The following is a 27,284-nucleotide window of genomic DNA, read 5'->3' as shown; positions in this document are numbered from 1 at the left end:
ATATAGTGACCTACTATAAAACAGGTAAGGTGTTTGTATTCATAAAGCTTGTATTTGAGTACAATGATAAAGAAAAAAGAATAAAATAAAACAAGATAATTGCAGAGAGGTTATTCAGATACTATTTTAGACAGTGTAAAGATAAAAGGCTTCACTGTTAATATTTGAGCTCAGCTAAGATTGTGCTAAGAAAAGAATACTCTGGGCAGAAGAAACTGCAAATACAAAAGGCCCTGAGGCATGAACAGAGAATGTTCAAAGAACAAGGAAAATATTATCAATATGGGGGAAATAGGTTAAGAGAAGAATATTGAGTAGAGATTAGAGAAGTGAGGCCTTTGGGACCAAAGGAAGTTAGGATTTTAAGTGAAACAAAAAAAATCCCTGGAAGGTTTTCATGTGAGAGAACTATATGATTTGGTTTAGGCTTCAGAAGAATCACATTAATTTCTACACAGAGAATGAATTGTAGGGGGCACAAAAGAAACTACTGCAGTGTTCAGACAAGAGACGGCAAAGACTTGGACTAGAAGTAGAAAGAACTGTACTAATCCTGTGAGTTTTGGAGGGAAATATAGGATTGACCAATGAATTAGATGAGGAGGGTGAGGGAAAAGGAGCAATAAGGCAAGGCAGGTGTGGGTAGGTGGGAAGAGATTAACCAAAGAACTTGTTTGCCTATGGCATAACCCATGAAGGTGCGTGCACCCTCTCCCTCCTCCATTGCTGCTGCCTCCTTCTTCTGCAGCTCCTTGTGCTTCTTCGGTGTGGACCTTGTACCTCTTCTGTAAAGCAGCAGCTGAGGAGACTCCTGAGCTGGCCATGGCTAACAAAAAGCCCAAGGAAGGAATCAAGACTGAGAACAAAGATCATATTAATTTTAAGGTGGTGGGGCAGGATGGTTCTGTGGTACAGTTTAAGATTAAGAGGCATACGCCACTTAGTAAACTAATGAAAGTGTATTGTGAACCATGGGGTTTGTCAATGAGGCAGATCAGATTCTGATTTTGACGGGCAGCCAATCAATGAAACAGACACACTGCACAGCTGGAAATGGAGGATGAATATATAACTGATGTGTTCCAGCAGCAGATAGGAGGTGTCTACTAAAGAGAGAACCTGCTACTTTACTCCAGAACTCTGTTCCTCCAGACCAAGTAGACATTCTCTATTAGAAAACTGCAATTTGATTCCACCACATTCTGACCACTACAGTATAGTGTTCTCAATTCTTTCATTTTTCCCTTTCTCTTACATTTATTGTACATAAAGTAACTCATGTAGGTGCACAAACATTTGCATTTTTTAAAAACTAAATGCCCAATGGTATATTTTGATCTGCATCTAATGGAGATGAGTGGGGAAAAATACTTGTTCTGTGAATGAGTATTTAGTAGCACGCTCATTCAGCACTTATCTTTATATTCCAGGAAGCTATTTTGTTCTTACTGTTTAACAAAAAAAGAACAACATAAAAATCCTTGCATACCTGTGTGGAGAATTTTAATGTTTTTCTTTTTTAAAAAATCTTTATTGTTGCAAGTATTACATATGGCCCCCTTTTCCGCCCATTGACCCCTTCTAGTCCACCCCCGCCCCTGCTCCACAGACCTTCACCACACAATTGTTTGTGTCCATGGATTATGCATATTTGCAAACAAGTGCTTTGATTAATCTCTTACCACCCACCCACCCACACCTGCCTTCCCTCTGAGATTTGAGTCTGTAAAACCAAGGTCAATCTAATAACTTTTTTGTATACAGCTGTTATATGTAGGCCAATCTGTCTTTCAGTAGGGATAAATTACTCTAAAAGAAATGAATCCTAGATAGTTTTCCCTTCAAGTCAAGGTTCTTATTGTTTAAATAAACTTCTTATTTAATAAACAAACAAAAAAAATGACACCTTAGGGTTTTGGCTTATGCAACTGGATAGAGATGGAGTTATTTAAAGAAAAAGATGAGCCTGGAGGAAAAAACAAAACAAAACCAGATATGGGGGGAAATCAAGCCAAAAAATTAGAGTCTGGCCTTTAAGTGTAGTACCCAGAAAGCCAACAGTTAAGTCTTTCTATTAGGAGGAATTGATTATTTCATCAAATTCTGAGAAATCTATATAAATTATAAGACTACCAATTACTACGACAACATGGGTAGTTATAGTGGTGTTGTGCAGCCTCATGCTGAGTGCAAACAACTCTATCATTTCACTCATCTTTACAAAATCTGGCTCTTTTGATCTATGTGGCAGCATTAATCTAGAGCTAAGCAACCCGGGGTTCAAACCTAACTCTAGTTTTTATTAATTACGTAGTCTTAGGTAAATTGGTTAATCTTGAGCTGCATTTCTTTTGTGAAATGGGAATCATGCCTGCCTGAATTTTTGCTGGGATGGTTAAGAGATATTATGCAATATGTTATAGAGAATTGTATGGGTATAGTGACTTCTGTATTCAGTATCACAAGTGAAAAAAATTATTTATAATTAAGTATGAAACAAATGAGAAATTCAGCATCATTCTAAGAATAGTTCTAAACAATGCCAGGATAGCATTTAAAGTAGGTTTTTAATATTAAAACAAAACCACACTTAAGCCCTAACTGGTTTGGCTCAGTGGATAGAGCGTCGGCCTGCGGACTGAAGGGTCCCAGGTTTGATTCCGGCCAAGGGCATGTACCTGGGTTGCGGGCACATCCCCAGTAGGAGGTGTGCAGGAGGCAACTGATCGATGTTTCTCTCTCATTGATGTTTCTAACTCTCTCTCTCTCTCCCTTCCTCTCTGTAGAAAAATCAATAAAATATATTTTAAAAAAAACAAAACAAAAAAACAAAAAAAACCCCACACTTAAGTGAAAGTACTTCTGAATTAAGATAAGCAAATCAACACTTGAAGAGCAGCAGAAAAGTATTAGTTTCTTGATAGTGGATTAAATGTAAAGCAACCATAAGCAAAAATGTTAAGCACTAGCCCTAACCGGTTTGGCTCAGTGGACTGAGTGTCGGCCTGTGGACTTGAAGGGTCCCAGGTGCAATTCTGGTCAAGGGCATGTACCTTGGTTGCGGGCATATCCCCAGTAGGGGGTGTGCAGGAGGCAGCTGATTGATGTTTCTAACTCTCTATCCCTCTCCCTTCCTCTTTGTGAAAAATAAAATATATTTTTTTAAAAAAATGTTAAGCACTAGTGAAAAATCTATATTAATAAAAGCACAATATGCAAATCAACCGAATGGCCAAACAGCAGAACAACCGTCCAGACAACCTTCCGGACAAAGCCTGGGCTGCAAGGGCCGAGGCAGCCGGGGCTGTGAAGGCCTACCCTTGCACAAATTTCATGCATTGGGCCTCTAGTGAATACATAAAAAGCTACTGAAAACATTTCATTATATACAAAACATTTCAGTACCTTCAATAATATAAATTCAGGCTAATAGTGCCCAACCAATTCAACAAATTAATAAATTCTGTCAGCAGGTGGCTCTAGTGACACTGAAATTATTACCAAATACTATAGCAAAATACAGGTGGTAAAAATGTAATCTCAGAAATTGGGAGTCAAAAAGAATCACATTAACACTTCAATCCAAGCCCTCTTTTACTTTCTTTTTTGTTTTTTAATTAAAATTTTGGAGGGTGACACGGGTTAATAAATTATACGTTTCAGGTATACAATTCTACAATACATCATCTGTATATTGTATTTTGTGTTTACCACCCCAAGTTGAATCTCCTTCCATCACCACTTATGCCTCCTTTACCCTCTTCTACTTCCCTCCACCCTCTCCTTTGCTGTAGCAATCACCATACTGTTGTCTGTGTCCATTATTTTAATTCCTCCACCCATCTCCCCCAGTCCCCTTCCCCTACCCTGTGACCACTGTCAGTCTGTTCTCTGAATCCATGAGTCTGTCTCCACTTTGTTAGTTTACTTTGTTCATTAGATTGCACATACAAGTGAAATCATATGGTACTTGTCTTTCTCTAACTGGCTTATTTCATTTTAGCATAATAATTTCCAGGTCCATCTGTGTTAAATTTTAAATCAGTTTAATTCATTAGTGATATACTATATTTTAACTGTACAATCTTTTCTCTTTAAAGTAACTAACATATAATTAATAACAGAATATAGCCACCTGAGTACAATAAAATGTAATTCTCTTTTTAAAAAACATCTTATTTTGAAAAAATTATGTAGCTTCACACTAGGAAAACAAAGAAATGTACAGGGAAGTCCCATGCACCCTTCATTCAGCAGACTGTATCTTAAACAACTATAATATCTTTTGATTATGTATTTGAAATTAAAAGGAAGCAACATGTTAATTATATCAAAAGTTCTTATGAAAACAGTTCCAAAAGCTTTGTTTCTGTGGGAAGGGAAAAAAATGTGATTTCAGGCTCTTTTTAAGCTTCCAGGTTTTATACTAAAGAAAAGAGAATTCAAAAATTTGAAAATCAAACCAAAAAACACACTAATGGTTGTCCTATAATAAAAACTGGCACCAGCTATACTTTCTGTGTCCACTGAGTGGGGGAAACTATACCCAAGTGATACAAACCTGTATGCAGAATAAAAAAAATTTTTTCCCCTAAAATAACTACTTCAAAGACTGTCATTCTATTATTACCTAGAAACTGATAATTTTTCCATAATAAAAATGGCCATATTTATACCAGAAAAGATTTGGCTCCATAACATAAATCATACTTATATTCTATACATTATAAATGTATTCAGTAAAGAACATAGGCAGGAAGCTATCCTTGACATTGCTTTCTTTCAATGTATTATTCATCCTCTTTTAACTGTATAATTATGTGGTTTTCATAATTTCATCATGAATTGCCTTATAGTACCCATATTACACATTCAAACAAGGTACAGATAGATATATCTCACATTGTATACTAGACAAATCCCTATCTAGTATATAAGTAATATTTCATAAATTATATCTTGTATTAATCACTTAAAAGGCTAATTTAAAAGACAGTTGAAGTATTTTTAATAAGTCAGGAATCTTTTATTATTACCCATAAATGCATATAACTACTATCAAATATGGATTTGCATCTCAAAGATAGATGCTTACATTAAGATAAACTAGTACTTTAGACTTGGAATCCCTTGCCTCTCAAGCCCTGCTTCTAGGTTCTTTCCTTTCTCAGTAGTGTCCCTATTTGGGCAGCAATTACCTGTTACAAGAATGCCTTGTTTGGGAATTTATTATTTTACAACAAAAGTAACTCATACATTTTAGTACAAAAAAACATAATGGCTCTTAAAAACTATATTATAATAATCATACAGTTAAATGGACTGTATAGTATTAGAATATTAGAGAGCACCTGTCTTTTCCAATGGCAGAAGGAGTGGTAAAAATACTTCTAGGCCACTTGAAATGCCAGCAAAAGAACAATAAATTCTTTTCATCCTTTCCATATACCAGTTCTAGCAGCCCTAAAATAAATTTCCTTAAAACTTAAATTCCGCCGAAGCCGGTTTGGCTCAGTGGATAGAGCGTTGGCCTGCGGACTGAAGGGTCCCAGGTTCGATTCCGGTCAAGGGCATGTACCTGGGTTGCGGGCACATCCCCAGTAGGAGGTGTGCAGGAGGCGGCTGATCAATGTTTCTCTCTCATCAATGTTTCTAACTCTCTATCTCTCTCCCTTCCTCTCTGTAAAAAAATCAATAAAATATATTTTTAAAAAAACAAAACACTTAAATTCCATTAACTTCCACTTTCTGGTCAAAAAGAGTCCCATTCAGCAACTATGTATTGAATCAGAGAACTAACATATGCATCTTTTCATGCTTCAGCTTCCAATACTTGAACCCCTTGCAATTCCCCAAAACAAATAACCACTCAATCTTCACAGCAATAACTTAGTATTAAAGTGGCTGCTTATTAAAAAAACAAAACAAAATCTGTCCACACAACCACCTAGACCAGTGGTCGGCAAACCGCGGCTCACGAGCCACATGCGGCTCTTTGGCCCCTTGAGTGCGTCTCTTCCACAAAATACCACGTGTGGGTGTGCACGTCCAGTGCGAATGAAACTTCGTGGCCCATGCACAGAAGTCGGTTTTTGGCCTGGGCGAGTCTATTTTGAAGAAGTGGCGTTAGAAGAAGTGGGGGTACATTCGCTGAGGTTGACCCCTCAGATTGAGGGCGTTTTTAGCAAAGGCCAGCTTAGGAGTACCCTAATTAAGTTAATAACAATGTACCTACCTATATAGTTTAAGTTTAAAAAATGTGGCTCTCAATAGAAATTTTAATCCTTGTACTGTTGATATTTGGCTCTGTCGACTAATGAGTTTGCCGACCACTGACCTAGACCAAATAGTCTAGAAACAAGGTAAGAACCTTTCACTGAATCCATCAGAAATGGCTCCCATAAAAGCAAAAAATGTCAAAATAAACATACAGCAGGAAACACTCCCTTTTTCTTATTTAAAAAGAACTTGAATTTTGATTTTTACTCAACTTTTAAAAAAACACAAAGCAACCCCCATGTTTAAATGGATATTAAAGATTAAAATTTAAAACTAAATTATATTCCAATATAAACATGACAAACCTTATAATCTAAAAAAACAATAACCAATTATATATTAATTCTTGATGTCAACAATTAGCAAATGGAAAAGACAAAAATAATTAGAAAAAGATACATCATTTTGATTCAAAAGTTATTTATGAAAGTAATTTTAGTTAAAGGGATTTTTGCCTTTACCTTCTGATATTTTATTTTAGGCAAGAGTCTAAAGTAAGAAAAATATAAATGCAAATCAAGCAGTGCTTGGTTGTGCTAAAATAACTGTATGAAATATTTTGCCTTGCCCGATCCAAAAATCTTTAAATACTTACTCTGAGCCTGCAGCCATTTCCAAGTATGACGTTTCTGCTGTATCAACCCCCAATGGGATCACTATGCTCATGACGTTCGCCTCTGATAAATTCGATTACTATGGAGTCCTATGCATTGGTATCCAAAACACTGGGGCATGCCAGCCACAGTGCTCATTGCAAACATCTAAGTGCATCCACAAACCCTGTTTAAAAGAAAAGAGAACAAAAAGTTAAGAATCCTCTGCCTAGTCCTAGCAACAGCCACATTTTAACAATTAACAGTAAATAAAACACATGAGGAAAGCATTCTTTATTAAAATATTGAAATAAATTAGAATTTGCTCAGGGAGACTATTTCATTTATTTTTCTGGAATTAAGCCATGTGATTGTGATCAAATGAAAGTTTCTGCATCATAATCTTCCTTAGGAAATGAACTTAGAATGCCAAAAGAAGGATTACTATTTATATTCTTTAGTGAAGAACCAACAAATATTATTCATTTTAAAAGACAAAATGGAATTTCTTACAGCACTAGTATCCAAAAACAAGTCTTCTTGTTCAGTGTGATCTAACAATAAACTAACAAATATTGAATACTCACTATGGACTAAGTAGCATCTAAACTTTCACGTGGATGATCTATTTAATCCCCACAATGCTGAGATACTAGTAGGAATCTCCACTTTACCACTAAGGGACACAACAGCAAAAAAAGTTAAATAACTTAATGAAGTTTACTCAGTTTAAGAGAGAAAACCAGGAGCTCCAGTGGCGCAATCGGTTAGCGCGCGGTACTTATAAGAGAGAAAACCAGGATTCTAATCAATTCCACTCTGTATATATGTATATAAAGGTAAGCTATGTTATTTGTAATAAAATCAACTGTTTTACAGTGGTTAATATTTTCCATACTACAGAAATACATGTACATTGAGGGGGTTGAGTTCTTCATGTCTTTTTACAGATCACTAGTAGAGAAAACGAATATTCTTGTAGTGTGTCTCTTTAAACAAATTTACCATAGTAACAAAAATATATTCAGTTTCAACATCAATCTTTTAAATCTAAACTCACTGTATAAAACCTGCTTTATATATTTTTTGTAGAATATCTACTCAAAATTTTTTCAGCACTGACAACTCAGGAACAAAACAGATAATCCTATAAACAGAAAAAGATCAACAAATCAAAATTGTCCCTGTCATGTTATACCTGAAATAATAAAAAGCAGTTTATTCAAATAGTAATTCTTATGTTTATCTTTAATTTTTTATAAGTAAGCTTGAGAATACTCAGGGTTAATTCCTATTTAAAAGATGATGCAGTTTTGTGGGCTCATACCTTATGGGGGAAAATACCAAAATAGGGAAATAAGGTGATAATGGTGGCTTCAATTCTCCAAGAAAGCTAGTCTTTACTTTTAAACTAGGGAAGAGCTAATAAATTACAAGTTATTATAATAAAAATCCTATATAATAAAAGGCTAATATGCAAATTGTCCCCTCGGGAGCTTGACCACTTGCTATGACGTGCACTGACCACCAGGGGGGCGGCGCAGAACAAAGGAACCCCGGCCGGCAGCCGGGGAAAGGAAGGCCCTGATTGCCGGCCAGGCCTAGGGACCCTACCGGTGCCCAAATTTCGTGCACTGGGCCTCTAGTATACAATAACAGGCAATTGTACCTAAAAGTTTAAAATGTAAGCACTGAACCTAAGCATCAGGTTCCTTGTTTATAAAACGGGGATTTAATAGTGTTTCTGTGAAGAAAAGGAAATAATGAATGCAAAGCACTTCACTAAACACATTTAGCAATCAATAAGGGGTAGCCACATAAGAAAAGCTGCTCTTATATTATCATACACAAAGAAAGTGTGGATAGAAAAACTCTCTAGTTATCATTTAAAGAGAATCTTCTAATTATTTTTTAAAATAAAGTAATTATGGTTCTCTACTTGCCATGTTTGTTATGGTTTTTTTTTGTTTTTGTTTTTTTAATTAAATCTTTATTGTTCAGTTTATTACATTTGTTCCTCTTTTTCTCCCCCATAACTCCCCTCCTCCCAGTTCCCACCCCACCCTCCGCCCTCACTCCCCACCCACTGTCCTCATCCATAGGTGCAGGATTTTTGTCCAGTCTCTTCCCGCATCTCCCACACCCCTTTCCCCCCAAGAATAGTCAGTCCATTCCCTTTCTATGTCCCTGATTCTATTATGATCACCAGATTACTTATTCATTTGATTCTTAGATTCACTTGTTGATAGATGCATGTTTGTTGTTCATAATTTGTATCTTTACCTTTTTCTTCTTCTTCATCTTCTTAAAGGATACCTTTCAGCATTTCATATAATACTGGTTTGGTGGTGATGAACTCCTTTAGCTTTTCTTTATCTGTGAAGCTCTTTATCTGACCTTCAATTCTGAATGATAGCTTTGCTGGATAAAGTAATCTTGGTTGTAGGTTCTTGGTATTCATCACTTTGAATATTTCTTGCCATTCCCTTCTGACCTGCAAAGTTTCTGTTGAGAAATCAGCTGACAGTCGTATGGGTATTCCCTCGTAGGTAACTGAGTTTCTTTCTCTTGCTGCTTTTAAGATTCTCTCTTTGTCTTTTGCTCTTGGCATTTTAATTATGATGTGTCTTGGTGTGGTCCTCTTTGGATTCCTTTTGTTTGGGGTTCTCTGCGCTTCCTGGACCTCTAAGTCTATTTCTTTCACCAGGTGGGGGAAGTTTTCTGTCATTATTTCTTCAAATAGGTTTTCAATATCTTGGTCTCTCTCATCTTCTGGCACCCCTATAATTCTGATGTTGGTACGCTTGAAGCTGTCCCAGAGGCTCCTTACACTATCTTCGTATTTTCGGATTCTTTTTTCATTTTGCTTTTCTGGTTGGGTGTTTTTTGCTTCTTCGCATTTCAAATCTTTGCCTTGATTTTTGCGCTCCTCTGGTCTGCTGTTGGGAGTCTGTATAGTATTCGTTATTTCAGTCCGTGTATGCTTAATTTCTAGTTGGTTCTTTATCATAACATCGAGGGTCTCATTAGTTTTCTTGAGGATCTCACTACATTTATGGGCGGCTTCTAGACAGTTCTTAAGAGACCTTAAAAGTGTGGTTCTGAACTCAATATCCTCCATTGACAGTTTTGTCCTGTTTCTTTGTCTCTGCATTTTTTATGCTTTCTTGGTGCACCCCCTAGTGGTCTTTGTGCGCAGTCTTGTTGTAGTTAAGCCTTGATTGTTGTCGGCAATACCGGGGGTGATTTGACCTCCAGGCTAACTGGCTATGAGAGTCCGCTGTGTCTGCAGTGGGAGAGCTTCTGTGATGGATCTCTAGGGCGGTGCTAATCTAGCCTTTGCCTGAGGCTATCCAGCAAATGGCTCTGCGCAGGGCTTGGGCGGGGCACGGGTCCCTGGGAATCTACAGGGTGGGCTGGAGCGAGCAGTTATGGCTGCTCTCAGTTCCGTCCCTAGGGGCTCTGCCAAACAGAGTCCCAGCAACTGCTGCAAACCTCGGAGAGAAAGCTGCCTTCGAGTTCTGACTGAAGCCAGACAGTCCCGCTTCTCCCGTTTGAGTCTGGGTCCCTAGAGACTCGCCCGGATCTGGAGCTCAGAGTCTGAAACTCCCTCCGGATTGAAAACAACAACCGTGCCCTCCACCTCCAGCCCGCTCCACATGCGCTCCGCGTGCACTCCGCTCCTTAGTATTTCACTTCAGCACTGCACCTCCTCTGAGTCTGGGTATGATATTCTCTTTCCTCCTAGTTGTAGAATTTTCACTCAGCCAGCCTTCCTGTGGTTCTGGATGATGTCCGTTCAGTCTTTTAGTTGTTTTTTGAAGTGGTTGTTCAAGGCAGCAATCTCCGGCGTTAACCTATGCCGCCATCTTGGTTTTGATGTTTGTTATGGTTTGCTCCATCAAATTAAAATTGTCCTTTAGCCCTAGCTAGTTTGATCAGTGGATAGAGTGTTAGCCTGCGGACTGAAGGGTCCCAGGCTCGATTCCGGTCAAGGGCACATGCCCAGGTTGCGGACTCGATCCCCAGTGTGGGGCATGCAGAAGGCAGCCAATCAATGATTCTTTCTCATCATTGATATTTCTCGCTCTTTCTCTCTCCGTCCCTAACTCCTTCCCTCTCTGAAATCAGTAAAAAATCAATTTTTTAAAAAATTTTTCTTTAAAAACAATTAAATACAAGCAATATACAAAACTGTAAGTTTATTCTATTCAACTGCCATTCTATATATCTTTAAAATGCTGGGAACTTGGACATAATAACAGATAACAATTACAATTAAAAAATATTTTTTCTTCCTCTTGGTAACAACTAGTTGGTAGATGTTTTCTTTTACTTTTATGTTAAAATAATAGGAAATCTTATATTTTAGGTAGATGCTGTTAAATATCTAGCTGCTTTTTTTAAAACCATAGGTATACCCAGCCAGTGTGGCTCCGTGATTGAGCGTCAACCCATGAACCAAGAGGTCACCAGTTTAATTCCTGGTCAGGGCACATACCCGGGTTGGGGGCTCAATTCCCGATTGATGTTTCTCTCTCATCAATGTTTCTATGCCTCTCCCTTCCTTTCTCTCTCTAAATAAAATCAATAAAAACATTAAAGCCAGACAAAAAATGGGAAGCAGAAAGCTAATGATTGTGTATTCTTTTAGGTAACTATTTCCAACTTTTTTTGAATATTTTTTGAGTATGTACTTAGTAGCACACCCTATTTTATATAAATATACAATCCTCAATAAACACTACATTTAAGCTGTTTTTAAACATCAGTAAAGAGTTTGTCATAAGCCTATTTCAGACAATAGCTTATATTTGTGTGAGTACTGCCTGTCTCTCAAGCCCTCGTGCAGTTTTTGGGACATAAAAGCTATTCTACAAAATATTGGTGAATGAATTAGAGCACCAGGGGTAAAATTGCAGCTCTGGCCTCATTAATCAAATGAGCTGCCAATCTATACAATTAAGTGCTACAAAAACAACTATATGACACCTTTCCCAGAAAAGCATCTCTCTAAAAACACAGAAGCTCATCCCCAGGACAAAGACACATCACCACATCTGAAACAGAATCACAGACTCTGAGTTTGATTCAATAGAGAAGAACTCAGTTATTTGCTCACAAGTGGGTCAGAAGACAAGAGGTCATATCTATTGAGACCCTAAGTTGGCAAATAACTTCACTATATCAAAAACTCTATACCCAGGAAACTCACAGTTTAAAAATCCAGTTGATACTTAATAAAATCATAAATTCATTAGAGTCAAATAATTGTGCCTTAAAAAAATAAGGAAAGAGAAAACCAATGTAGTAAGCAGAAAAGATGTGAGCTTATGACACAGTATGTGTAACTAGAGGAACAACAATTCAATACAATCCAAACAATTAGCACAAAACTTTCACATCTTATATGTGAATCAAAAAAACTGGTTTATCCAACTGGCAAGTAAAATATATACAAAATACACTGAGAATAAATGACAACCTTTAAAAAAATAATATAAAAGGAAATACCATGAGATGACTGGTAAATCTGAGGTCCAAGAAAGAATAAATGTCTTCACAAAACCTGCTATCCAGAATAGACCTAGAAACCAAGTGAACATAGGAATATTGAGCTGTTTTTAAATGGCATAAAATTATAGGTACTTTTGTCAAACATGGCACCTAAAACCGAAGGGACTCACACAAATATAGCAGCTAATTCTTAAGGAAATAAATTTGTTCTTTACTTTTTTATACATATAAATGTAAACACAACTAAAGGCAACAATTAAAGCTGGAAAAAAAAACAAACTAAAAGCAAACTGGGAAAATACAATATTAAAAACAGACTTAGCTTTTAAAAACAATGGCAACAATACCAAAACAAACAAAACCCTAAAGTAGGAAAAACAAGATAAAAGGCAAGGAAAAGCCATTAAATTAGAAAACACTCTTATCAAAAAACTGGATAATTAAAGCTGCTTTTAAGACTAGGTTAAAAAGTTCAGAAAACAAAAAGTACTGCTGAAAAGATGAATATGATACTCAAAGGCAGACAGGATGAAAATACGAGGAAATTTTTCCTCCAACACTACAAATAAAAGTGCCCAATCTAAAATAATCTCTTTGAGGAAAGGGTCATTTATGATTACCTTTCTGTCCTTTATAAGCACTTTACACAATGTTTATATTTTCGGCATGTATTACTAAGAGAATAAAGAGATGAATTTTGGGCTGAAATTACTAATAGAAATGAATTAAAGAAACTTGAAAGAAATTGTAAGGGACCATAAACCAGATTTCATTATAAACTAGAGGCCCAGAGCATGAAATTCATGCATGGGTAGGGTCCCTAGGCCTGGCTGGCGATCAGGATCAATCTATGGTGCAACCAGTGGGGCGATTAGTGGGCCCCACCCTTGGCTGGCATGGTGCCGCCCGCTCACCAGCCTGGCTGCCCCACCCGCACCTGCTAGTTGCCTCCCACTGCGGGGCGACCAGCAGGGCAATCAGGGGGCTCCCACTGGCAACTGCCTTGGCTGGCCTGGGACCTGCGGGCAGATCCTGCATCGAGCATCTGCCCCTGGCGGTCAGTGCGCGTCACAGCAACGGGTCATTCCACCATTCAGTCGATTTGCGTATTAGGCTTCTATTATATAGGAGGGTTAGAAATTACACTGCCCCCGTATTCATTTAAGATTTATTTCTAGCAGTTGACTAGGGTATCCTATCTAATAAAAGAATATATGCAAATTAACCATCACTTCACGATAAAGATGGCGGCGCCCACAGCCAATAACGAGGGAACATGCAAATTGATGCAACAAAGATGGTGGTGCTGGCCGCCACGGAGCTGGCGGGAGGCTTGGCTTTCTGGGGCAACCAAGGAAGCCAAGCTGGCCAGAGAGTGGGCAGGAGGCTTGGCTTCCTTGGCTGCCCCAGCCATGGTGGTGGGGGCCAAGGCAGAGGCAGTTAGGGGCGATCAGGCAAGCAGGAGAGGGCAGTTCAGGGCCATCAGGCTGGCAGGGGAGGGCAGTTGAGGGTGACCAAGCCTGCAGGGGAGGGCAATTAGGGGCGACCAGGCTGGCAGGGGAGGGCAGTTGGGGGCAATCAGGCAGGCAGGCAGGGAGCCAGCAGTTCTGGATTGTGAGAGGGATCCCAGATTGGAGAGGGTGCAGGCCGGGCTGAAGGACACACCCCCTCCCATGCACAAATTTTGTGCACCAGGCCACTAGTAATAAAAATAATACTGATTGATCAAGACCTGTTACCAAGTTACTACCTATGAAACTATGGGCAAGTCATTCCACTATTCTAGGCTTCAACTCAAATGGAGGTAGGTTAGGTTGATAATCTTACAGTTTAAATCTTAGTCCAAGTACATTAACAGATTATTCCTGATCACTGAAACAACAGAATAAGTATCAGATTCTAAAAGGCTTTAAAAAAATTGACAACAGAATCAATTATGTATTTCTCCAACTGGGTTAGTATTAGTATCAGACAGTGCTCCATTAGCATTTACCTGATTGATACTCAACTGAGGTTATAACTGTTTTAACAAATACTGATTGCTTACAATGCTTAATCTTTACAAAGAGCCTTAATCCTTACAAAGAGTACATATATTTATTATCCCCATTTTATAGATAAGGCAGAGAGGTTAAACTTGTCCAAAGTTCCATAGCTAATAAATAGTACAATCAGGATTTGCTCCCTAGCAGTCTGATTTCAGAGCCTACACATTAGTTTGTCTGAAATTAAAATTTGCCAGATAATTAGTCAAATAAATAATCTAGAATTTACACTTCAGGGGGAAATTGACAACTGTCTCTCTCTCTCTCAAAAAGAGAAATTAAATAAATATGTAAGAGACTCACTCCAGAACGTCTGGCACACTAAATGAGAGAACATTATCAAAACCCACCTTGTTCTTTTCCCAAACCTGGTCTACTTATAAACATGAATCCATTTCACAACAATGCATTTAAAACACTACCAAAGTAGAGATGCATGGGTTTAAAGTCTAAAATTTGTGCTTAAAATATTTCCGGGATGGTATAAAGCACATAATAAAAGAATAGATATATTCAAATTCCCCAATCTTTTCACAAACAGATACCTCACTAGTGAATTGAAAGCAACCCATATATTAAGGGAACCACGCTCCAAATTTGAGAGTACCAATGCATGCAGAAGTATATTCAATTCCTTATAAACAGAACTATTTGTTAAGCAAAGACTACCTATCTACCCAGTTACATTTTAACTTGGAAAAAATATTTTTAACTTGGGTCTCCCTTAAATAACCATTTGGTTCCTGAAAACAAATTCACCAATTCAACTTACACTAATATTTTCACAGCAAATAAAATACCTAGAAAAATCTGTCTTCTTATAGTCAGGGTTAATGTTGGTGGACCTACTTGAAAAATGGAAACCTATATATAAAATTAAATATTCAAAAAGCACATGTTCATGCACTAACAGAGAGTTTCACAGTTTCACTGTCATATTTAGTACAATTCCACCCAACTGTACCATAATGATGAAGAATGTTGATGGTGAGCAGGGCTGTGCCTGTATGGGAGGAGGCATGTGGGAATTCTATACTTTCCATTCAATTCTGAGGTGAACCTAAAATTGCTCTAAAAAATAAAGTCCATTAATTTAAAAAATACATGAATATAATATAGTGATCTATTTGTTTGGCATTATTTAAGGGGATACCATTCTTTTTTTTTTTTTAATCCTCACCTGCAGATATTTTTCCATTGATTTTTTGGAGAGAGTGGGAGAGAGAGGCAAAGACAGAGAGAAATATTGATGTGAGAGAAACACATCGGTTGGTTGCCTCCTACGCACAACCTGACCAGGGCCCGAGTGGGAAGGAGCCTGCAATAGAGATATTGGCCGGAATCGAACCTGGGACCCTTCTGTCTGCAGGACGACACTCTATCCACTGAGTAAGGCGGCACCATTCTTTCTACCCGCTATCTTTTTAAACATATTTTTACTGAGTTCAGAGAGGAAGGGAGAGGGAGAGAGAGAGAGAAACATCAATGATGACAGAGAACCATTGATCAACTGTATCCTGCACACCACACATTGGAGATCAAGCCTGCAACCCAGGTACATGCCCTGACCAGGAATTGAATGGTGACCTCCTGGTTCATAGGTCCATGCTCAACCACTGAGCAACGCTGGACCAGGCCCATTTCTATTATTTTTTATTAGTATCTGTCATGCCCCAAAGTGTTAGAGATCACTAACCTCTGGTGTAAAATCTAGTAAAATGTGGCCTTTTATACAAGGGGCAATTCAGTGGTTGAAATCTGATTAGATCAGAGTCTACAGGTATAAATGTACGATATCTTTTTCCTACACACATAAAACTGTTCTTAAAATGAGTTTAGTCTTTGTTCATACCAGAGAATAAAACTAACAAAAGCGTTTTCATTTTAAAAGTTACCTATTCCCTTTTTTCACTTGCCATATGGCCTACAACTATATATCTTAGAATGTACTGCTCAATATACAAATGCAGAAAAAGAATTTTCAAACTTATAATAATCACATAAAATTTTTTTTTAATATATTTTATTGATTTTTTACAGAGAGGAAGGGAGAGAGATAGAGAGTTAGAAACATCGATGAGAGAGAAACATCGATCAGCTGCCTCCTGCACATCTCCCACTGGGGATGTGCCCGCAACCCAGGCACATGCCCTTGACCGGAATCGAACCTGGGACCCTTCAGTCCGCAGGCCGATGCTCTATCCACTGAGCCAAACCGGTTTTGGCACATAAAATTTTTTATGTAAAAAAATTGTGAGCACTTTAAAGCATAATACCACGCATTTCAATGGGTTCTGAAATTTCTGGTAAAAAATACTGTTATTGCCCTTTCTGGTTTGGCACAGTGGAGCATCGGCCTGTGGACTGGAGGGTCCCAAGTTCAATTCCGGCCAATAGCACATGCCCAGTTGTGGGCTTGATCCCCATTAGGGGGCGTGCAGGAGGAAGCCAATCAATGACTCTCTCATCACTGATGTTTCTCTTCCTTCCTCTCTGAAATCAATAAAAATGTATTTTTTTAAAAAATACTATTATCTACATGAGTAACTTTTAAATTGTGATCTCAGTAGTCCTGGGAGAGTTGGGGATTGAGATAGTAGGAGAAAACAGTCAGAGAAGTTAACAAAAGAAAATGAGAGACATGTTGGTTTTTTTTAAAATATATTTTTATTGATTTCAGAGAGAGAGGGAGAGTGAGAGAAAGATAGAAACATCAATGATGAGAATCACTGATTGGCTGGCTCCTGCATGCCCGCTATGGGGATCCAGTTAGCAACCTGGGCATGTGCCCTTGACCAGAATTGAACCCAGGACCCATCAGTCCACAGGCTGACACTCTGTCCATTGAGCCAAACCAGCCAAGGCAACAACATGTTCTAAAAGGAAAATTCTGAAGCTGCATATTCAATGTGGTTTAACTACCAAATAAAAACATAACATTAAATGGAACACTACTTAGCAACATAAAAGGAACAAACTACTGATAGATGTAACACATTGGATAAATCGCAAAGAAATTATGCTGAGTAGGGGAAAAAAACCCACAAAAAATAACCACTCCCCAAAGGTATAATTCCATTTATATAACATTCTTGAATGGCAAATTATAAAAAAGGAGAACAGATCAGTGTAGTTATAAGAGGGCAACATCAGGGATTCTTGTAGGGATGAAACTATTCTGTATGTTAATTATGGTAGTGGATACCAGAACCTACAGGTGATACACACACACACGAAAGTTAAAATGGGGACACCTGAACAAAAATGTGTGGATTGTATCAATTTCAATATTTTGGTCATGAGAGCAAAATAGAAACAGAGGCATGAATACATGGTACAGTATGACAGTTATCAGAGGCAAGAGGAGTTGGGAGGCTAGAAGAAAAAAGGCAGAGATTAAGAAAAAAAAGCGCACGCACACACACATATATGTATATCTATATATGTATATAACACAACACATAAACACATATTCCCTCTAGTAATAGCCAGAGGAAAGGGGGTTGTGGGTAAGTGGATGTGAGCAAAGGGAGAATAAATGGGGACAGAAAGAGACTTTGCTTTGGGAGATAGGCGCATGATGCAGTGTGTAGATGATTTGATTTATTGAGTTGTATCCTTGAAACCTATGTGGTTTTGTGAAGCAATGTCACCCCAATAAATTCAATAAAAAATAAAAAAACAAAATATCTGGGCACAGAAAAAAATAATTCTAGTCACGAAACTGTATTACAGCTTTACAAGATGCTATCATCATTGAGGAAAACTGGGTAAAGGGTACATAGAATTTCTCTGGGTAAAGGGTACATAGAATTACAACTGCATGTGAATCTATAATTACCTCAAAAATACACATTTAATTTTAATTTTATAAATTGCATTAAAATGGTGACCTTCAAATTTTGAGTATTGACAGAAACTTTCCTACAGATCAAATTGTACACAGAAATCTAAGCACCTATTTTGTTCTAGAATAAAAAAAATTGTTTTAATCTCCTATAGTTTTCTCAGTGATTGCTAGTGTCAACATGATGTGTTGTGTTAAGGAGGCCACAGCCAGGTATAATGAGAGGAGGCCACAAGTAATGTCTGCTAATGGGCACAGTAGGCATTTGTTCCTCATATTTGCTATGACATATTTTTCTGTCTGTGGTTAAACAGGGTTGTAAGGGTATGTTCCTGCTTGCGTATCAGTATATCATCCACATACCAGTTAAGTTGCATGAAAACCCTAAGGCTTTCTGGAGAATAGTTTGAAACATCACAGGCTAAAAGAAAATAATTACTGACTCAACATGTAACGTAAGAAATTAATTTCACTTGTAAATTCCATTTGTCCAAAGGAAGAAAACAATACTCTTCCAAAAAGAAGTGTTAAAGTTTGTTGTAATTAAAAATCAAACATAACAACAAAGCTCCTGCATTTCTTTTAATCACACGTATAAATACATAAATTACATTTTTATTGCTTTTTTTTTTTTTTGAGAGATAGAAACAGCAATAATAAACATCAATCAGCTGCCTCCTGCATGCCCCCTACTGGGGATGGAGCCCACAGCACATAAACCAAGCACATGGACCGGGAAATGAACCAGAGGGACCAACGCTCAATCCACTGAGCCCCACCAGGCGGGCATCGCATATATATTTTATATACTACTAGATTATTAAGTTGGTTCATTCTTGTTTTTATTTTTTGTTTTGTAAATCCTCACCAGAGGATATTTTTTTCCTATTGATTTTTAGAGAGAGTAGGAGGGAAGGGGAGAGACAGAACAAGAAACGTCGATTGGTTGCCTACCATAAGCGCCAACTGGGCTTCAGTCCTCAGGCCAATGTTCTATCCACTGAACCAAACCAACTAGGGCTTGCTTTATTTATTCTTTTAGCATTCAAAGAAGTATTCCATCAGATAAGTCATCCTTTTTTTTTTTTTTTTTAGAGAGAGAGAGGAAAGGAGAGGGATAGAGAGATAAACATCGATGAGAGACAAACATACATCGGCTGGTCCTGCACACCCGCTACTGGGGATCAGCCTGCAACCCACGCAACCTCTTGGTTCATGAGTCGATGCTAAACCACTGAGCAACACCGGCCAGGCATATCACTATTTTGAATCATTTCTTTTATAATAGAGCCTAGTTTGTGTGGCTCAGTTGGTTGAGCATTATCCCAAGCATCCAGAGATCTCAGGTTCCATTCTGGGTAGGGCACATGACTGGGTTACAGGGTCCATCCCCCAGTAGGGGCGGTGTACGAGGCAGCCGATGTTTCTCACACTAATGCTTCTCTCTCCCTAAAATCAATAAAAACACATTTTAAACAATAAAAATAATGGGCACCAACTCCAATTAACAGGAACTGAACAAACCTTTCTGATCCATCTACATTTTATCTCAGACCTAGTCTACCAGAATAATAAAAGAAGTGTTAAAGTCTGTTGTAATTCTCCCTATTTTCACTTGACCTTTAAACCAGTGGTTCTCAAACACAGAACCACAAACTGCTACTTTTCATATATCTGGGGTTGGCAGTTGAAAATGACATATTCCTGCCTTAGGTGGTTTGGCTCAGTAGACAGAGCATCAATCAGCCTGACCCAGGTTCGATTCCAGTCAAGGGCACGTGCCTGGGTTGCAGGATTGATCCCCAGTAGGGGGCGTGCAGGAGGCAGCCGATCAATGATTCTCATCATTGATGTTTCTATCTCTTTCCCTCTGCCTTTCTCTCTGAAATCAATAGATATAAAAGAAAATGACATATTCTTAAGCCTCACCCCAGAGATACTGATTTAGTAGGTCTGGGCTGTGACACAGATGTCTTATCTCAAAAAAAAAGAGAGCAGGGGGAAGTAGGAGAGGACATTCACTCCAGTGCTCTATTCTAGAACAATTACTTAAAAATTAAACAAAATATACTTCAAAACCCACTAGTTTCCTAACTTTGACCTCTTCAAAAAAGCAGAGTAGCTCACAGTACTTACAGTCAAGTTCCTAATCTTGGAACTTACCAGGTTACCTTATTCCATACTAACATTACAATATATAAATTATGCCAGTCTCTTTCCTATTGTTGGCATGTCCTTGCTCATCCCCTTCAAATTTTATAAAGTTATTTTTCTTTATTTATATCCATCCCACCAAATAAGTATCTCATTAAATCTTCAAGAATCATTTAAATAATAGTGCTTCCTTGAAGCCTTCTCAACTTCCCAACTTTAAACATCTCTATCACAAAACTAGCTTTTGAGGTCTCTAGTAGATCAACCTCCCGAGGACTGTTTCCTCATCTATAAACAAAAATCTGACCAGGTTAACTAAAAAAACTGTTCTAGCTGTAAAACTTATCCCCCTACTAATCTCTTCCCTTTGTAACCTCCAAAAAAATGTATGTTTTTTAACCACTAGTTTATATTTTTGACACATTATTTTGAATCAGCTGTTAGATACATAACTTTCACAATTAAATCATCTACTTCACCCTACAGCAAGCACTAAGATAGTTTACATATTAGCTCTCAAAGCCCATAGTGGCTAAGATACTGCTTAAAAACAAAACAATACAAAACAAAATACCTGCCACTGAAGAATGTTAGTGATTGATTTCCTTCTGGAAACTTTGTTTTTTTTTCTTATTGCTTCCCTTTCCCTTATTATGCTAAAATGTGGCTGGCCCTCAAGGCACAATCCTCCCCAGTATTACTCTCCATCCATCTTGGTTTTTTTGTTGTTGTTGTTTTAAATCCTCATCCAAGGATATGTTTTTTATTAACTTGAGAGGGAGGAAGAGGGAGGAGGGAGAGAGGAGAGGAGGGGAAAGGACAGGAGGGGAGGGGAGGAGAAAATATCGATGTTAGAGAGAAACATCACATTGGTTGCCTTCCTTACTCACACCCTGCCTCTCCCCAGACTAGAGATGGAACCTGTAACCTAGGTATGTGCCCTAAAATCAAACTTCAAACTGAATCTTTTCCACACAACTTCTTCCATTCCATTTCTTATTTGGACCCATTAGTACCCCAGTTCTTTTTTTAATCCTACTTTTTATCTAGTCTCCTATTATATTTGGTTATCCAAGTCTTCTGTGCCTTCCCAAGTGTTTCAGATTCATTCTTCCTCAGTTTCCATGGCCCCCACTATCATCTTCGTTATCTGAATAATTTCTGACAATAACCCTTCCAGCTTATCACCATTAAGTTCTGAGTACCTTGTCTCCAAATATTATAAGAAATCTTGAGTGTTATTTAAGCACCACCACCACCCAATTATGGCAACTATTCTATTATTTCATATTTATTGAGCATATACTATGTTCTGGATACTGTTCTAGGTGCTAGGGAATAAGCTAATGAAATTAAGTTGCTTGTAAAGCATTTAAATGAGGTAGGCCAGGGCAATCTAATTAATCAAGGGTGGAGTAGTCTTCTTAAGTAACTGCCTTTGATTAATGAGTTCTGTATTGTTATTACCTTGCCTAGAATTAGTCATTTTTTTTTTTTTTTAAATAAGGATGTTTATTAAGGACATTTCTAGCCAACAGCTAGGGCTCATACTCTGTTCTACAAGCCATTGTCAGACCTCATGCCCATTCAATGTAAATGACATTAGGAAGGCCGGGCCACATGTAGATTCCATTAATCCCACAGTAAGGTGTCCCTCCCATAGCCAGGTATAGCTATACTTGGGGGATGAAGAGGGTAATCCTTTGATTAAAACATTCCTCTATACCAGTGGTTCTCAACCTTGGCTGCACATTAGAATCACCTGGGAATCTTTTTAAAATCCTGATTTCTGGGCCTCGTCCTCCGGAAATTCTGTTTCTTTGTTACTAATGTTGTGGCTCCACCCCATAAGAAAGAAACAGAATTTCCGGAGGACGAGGCCCAGAAATCAGGATTTAAAAAATATTCCCAGGTGATTCTAATGTGCAGCCAAGGTTGAGAACTACTGCTCTATACCCTGCCTCTAATTCCTTCTTACCTTCTAAGACAGCGGTTCTCAACCTGTGGGTCGTGGCCCCTTTGGAGGTCGAACGACCCTTTCACAGGGGTCGCCTAAGACCATCGAAAAACACATATATAAGTACATATTGTTTTTGTGATGAATCACTATGCTTTAATTATGTTCAATTTGTAACAATGAAAATACATCCTGCATATCAGATATTTACATTACGATTCATAACTAGCAAAATTACAGTTATGAAGTAGCAACGAAAATAATTTTATGGTTAGGGTCACCACAATATGAGGAACTGTATTAAAGCAGCGGTTCTCAACTGTGGGTCGCGACCTCTTTGGGGGTCGCCTAAGACCATCGGAAAACACATATATAATTACATATTGTTTTTGTGATTAATCACTATGCTTTAATTATGTTCAATTTGTAAGAACGAAATTGGGGGTCACCATAACATGAGGAACTGTATTAAAGGGTCGCGGCATTAGGAAGGTTGAGAACCACTGGTTTAAACCATTTACTTCTACAGCATTTTCCCCAATCCTTTAATTACAAGACTTATAGTATTCAAAGATCACTTCTTCCTCTTTATATATTAATATAAATAAAAAAACAAAAATCTGGAAGTTCATTAACTTATTCTGCATCTTGTTGAAAACAGGCTTTTAAAGTAGCCTATCTTGCACAAGGCATATAATCACTAAGAAAATTTACAATAAAAGGAAAAATATCAAGAATGAAGTTAGTAATTACAATGAGTGCTATAAGTGACCGGTATATCTGTTATGAGAGAAGCTTACACCCTCTTTCACTTTCAAACTTCATTTAAAGAACTTTCTATGAAGAGGTTATGTGTTAATAAAAAAAATAATCAACATGTACTGAGCTAACTAGCCACTCTTATTAAATACTTTCCCCCAAATCCTTAATAAACCATTTACTTTAGGAGGTAAGCGGTGTAAACTTTTAACTCCCTGTAAGTGATAAGTTTAGGCTGTATCAGAAGAAATTTCTTTTTAAATATCAACCATCAGTCTAGATTAAACTTAAAGAATAAATATCACAGTATCTCAGATTTGTATTCTGAAAGTAATTACACAAAGAACTTTTGTGTTTTGGCACAATCATGCCATTTCCATAATACTTTGGAATTCCAAGTTAAAATTACCAGTATTAACTTGGAATTCAAAATTAAGCAATTACTGCATCACTGTATAATAGGTTACTACTAACATGTAGCAACTAGGTTATAATACACCAAACAATTATAGGCTAAAATTTAAAAACTCTACAAACTGATCCTATATAATAAAAGCCTAATATGCTAAATGTCCAGTCGTCCAGTTGGCCATTAAATCAATCAAAGCGTTACTATGCTAATGATATGCTAAGGCCGCTCAACCACTTGCTATGACATGCACTAACCACCAGGGGGCAGATAGTTGACCGGTAGGTTAGCTTGCTTCTGGGGTCCTACCGATCAGGACTGAGTGAGACGGGCCGGACATGCCCTGGAACCCCCCCCCCCCCTCCCGCAGCTGGCCAACCTTCCACGTCACAGCTGGCCCTGATCATACACCAGTGGGGGTCCCTTGGCCTGGCCTGCACCCTCTTGCAATCCAGGACTCCTCGGGGGATGTCAGAGAGCCGGTTTCTGCCCAACGGCAAAACAACCAGTCACTATGATGCACACTGACCCCCCCAGGGGGCAGATGCTCAATGCAGGAGCTGGTGGTCAAGTGTGCTCCCACAGCGGGAGTGCCACTCAGCCAGAAGCCGGGCTCATGGCTGGCAAGCACAGCAGCAGTGGTAGGAGCCTCTCCCTCCTCCACAACAGCACTAAGGATGTCCTAAGCCATCAGTCAGACATCCCCCAAGGGATCCCGGATTGGGAGAGGGCGCAGGCCTGGCTGAGGGACGCTCCCCCACCCAAGTGCACAGAATTTCATGCACTGGGTCTCTAGTCTATATCTATATCTATATATCTACATCTATCTATATATCTATATATAAATAAAAGGCCCAGAGACCTGAACAGCGGAATGACCAGAATGACCGGTGGCTATGACGTGCACTGCAGTAGCCAACCAGTCTGATCCAGGCCCTGATCGGCACCCCCGCTCTGGCCGGCCGGGTCCCTGATCAGCCCCCAACACCCCAATCGGGCGGGACCAGCTGGCCAGCCTCCCATGTCCCCTCTCCCCAGCCAGCCCAGCCCGATCAACCCCAAACAGGGCGGGCCAGCCAGACAGCACCAGTGCACAAATTCGTGCACTGGGCCTCTAATTTAGAGATATTAGCCAACACAGTCATCAGTTACTTCACTTAGGAAGTACATGCAAAATCAGCAAGCCAAAATTAGTAGCTACCATGATACTTTCACATAGAGGGCATTTAACTATTTGTCAGTAAATGAATCTAGTTTATATTATTAGAGTTAGAATGGTCCAAAAGAAGAGAACAATTTAAATCTCACAAGATAGCAAAAGTTATTGAACCTTGACACTTGAATGTATCTGTTAGATTCCAAATAAAACCTGTCATTTCATCTAGATATGGTCCCCACTAGACAAACCAGAGTCAGATTTTACAAAAGAATTTTCAGATTCCCAAAATACTAAATGAAAAAGACAGTTACAGAATATCAAAGGATCCATCCCCTTTTAGTTAAAAAAAAAAATAGAAATTTACATATTAAAAATAGAAGCTAGGAGTATGTGAGTTCATTAAACAGTTAACAAAGATTCATAAAAAGCCGAGACCGGTTTGGCTCAGTGGATAGAGCGTCGGCCTGCGGACTGAAGGGTCCCAGGTTCGATTCCGGTCAAGGGCATGTACCTGGGTTGCGGGCACATCCCCCTTGGGGGGTGTGCAGGAGGCGGCTGATCGATGTTTCTCTCTCATCGATGTTTCTGACACTCTGTCTCTCTCCCTTCCTCTCTGTGGAAAATCAATAAAATATATTTAAAAAAAAAAAGAATCATAAAAAAAATTATGATTTTTGGTTTTAGAGTATTTCAAGGCAGACAATCAATTAGACACTTGTAGAGTAATGTGAATGCAGACTTCCTTCCAGATTTTTATTATTTTTCCCCATAATCTTCTAGCTATCTTACCCATATCTAACTTAAAAAAAAAAAAAAAAAAAAGCCGAAACCGGTTTGGCTCAGTGGATAGAGCATCGGCCTGCGGACTGAAAGGTCCCAGGTTCGATTCCGGTCAAGGGCAAGTACCTGGGTTGCGGGCATATCCCCAGTGGGAGATGTGCAGGAGGCGGCTGATCGATGTTTCTCTCTCATCGATGTTTCTAACTCTCTATCTCTCTCCCTTCCTCTCTGTAAAAAATCAATAAAATATATTTAAAAAAAAAAAGCCACCATTTATTAAGTGCCAGGGCTAAATACTTTACCTAGTACCATGAATCACAATATCCCTACACTGCCATCTGACCAGAAGCTTACAGATACTTAACAACAACAATTTTCTTCAGTAATTAATTTATTTAGTTTCCCAAAGCATTTAACTTCATTTTTATTTAAACAATTCTCTCTTCACACTCATACCATTGGTTTATGTAATATCTAATTAAAGAATATAAACACAATATAAGTACAATAGGATAAGTCAATTTAGGAACAATCATATGACTTTTATAAGCATTCTATTCAACAGTGGGAACAGCAAAGATTAGTTTGCATCATTCAACATGCAATGGGCATTTGTGGGTGTTTTTTTTTTTTAAATCCTGGAGCCAGGCATCAAACCCAAAACCTAGGTATGTACCCTGACCAGGAATCAAACACGCTCCAACCAACTGAGCCACACTAGCCAGGGCAGGCATTAGTATTTTTAAAAAAAGGAATATTGAGCCCGGCCAGCATGGCTCAGTGGTTGAGCATCAACCTATGAAGCAGGAGATCATGGTTCAATTCTGTCAGGGCATATAGCCCAGGTTACAGGCTCGATCCCGTGTGGAGTGCTGTCATAGTTGATGCTTCTATCTCTCTCTCCCTTCCTCTCTGAAATCAATAACAAAAAAATTTTTTAAAGGAATATTAGTCCTGTAGTTTGGTTAAATGAAGGGTAAGGAACTTCTACAGTATCTACATAAAGCACTATAGGAAAAATATATAAATACTATAAATGGAGATCACCTCAGTGCCAGGGTCACCGAAGAAGGTATGCACAAAGCCAAAAGTGGTAAGAATTTTATGTTTATTACATCATCTACAAAACTAGATGGGCTGAGCCCCAAAATGGCGCCAGCACACAGGGATGAGAAGGTTTTGGGGGAACTCTCTGGGCTGTCCAGATCCTGGGAAAGTCTGAAGGAAAAAGATAATGGTCTTAGCAAGTGAAATGTGGTCTAAGCGAAAGGGAATGTTGTTGCAAAATGATCTAAAGGTCAGTTTCTCAGGGGAGGGGGTATCGATTCAATTATTTGATCAGACCTAACACCCAGCATCTGAGAAACATTAGGGATGAGAATCAGAGACTCACTTTTTTCCAGAAACAACTACAGCTCTACAAATTTTACACAAATTAACTAGCTGAATTTTCAAAAAACTCTGTAAGGAAGACTTTATTATCATCTCCATTTTGTAGATCAAAAAACTAAGGCACATAAAGTTAAGTAACTTGCCCAAGGTCACACAGCAGTGCAACCTGATTTGAGTGCAGTCAAACCAAAGGACTGTGGTCCTACAGTTTCTACTCTTAAGCTCTTTGCAATACTGCCTCTAAAGTACTGTTTGAGTTTTTTTAGTAAATTCTTGTAATTACTTTCATAATCTTAAGAAATGGGGGGAGGGGCAGGATTATCATGTCACAGTATATCACTCCCTGAAGCAGATTTTTCAGTAGTTTTCCCAGAGTCCATACTCTTATCCTAG

The 27,284-nt window shown here is 38.4% G+C and overlaps 1 protein-coding gene and 1 pseudogene across 5 annotated transcripts in view; one reads left to right on the top strand and one right to left on the bottom strand.

The window, feature by feature from the left end:
* The window catches only part of KMT2E (lysine methyltransferase 2E (inactive)), a 91,405-nt gene that overhangs the window by 53,237 nt on the left and 10,884 nt on the right, over positions 1-27,284 (bottom strand). For 4 of the 5 annotated variants that reach the window (XM_059712771.1, XM_059712773.1, XM_059712774.1 and 1 more), the window contains exons 2-3: positions 12,387-12,459; positions 6,875-7,059 (exon numbers count right to left, since the gene is read on the bottom strand). In XM_059712771.1, coding sequence (XP_059568754.1) covers positions 6,875-6,945 — 71 coding nt within the window. In that variant the 5' untranslated portion in view covers positions 6,946-7,059; positions 12,387-12,459. The remainder of the gene's footprint in view (positions 1-6,874; positions 7,060-12,386; positions 12,460-27,284) is intronic. The other variant, XM_059712772.1, reaches the window with a different exon arrangement.
* Positions 823-1,177, top strand: LOC132243138 (small ubiquitin-related modifier 2-like; annotated as a pseudogene).

This window comes from Myotis daubentonii, chromosome 10 (genome assembly GCF_963259705.1).
Source record: "Myotis daubentonii chromosome 10, mMyoDau2.1, whole genome shotgun sequence".
Taxonomy (NCBI): Eukaryota; Metazoa; Chordata; class Mammalia; order Chiroptera; family Vespertilionidae; genus Myotis; species Myotis daubentonii.
The sequence above is the reverse complement of the archived record's forward strand: the minus strand, read 5'-3'. Positions and strand labels throughout refer to the sequence as shown.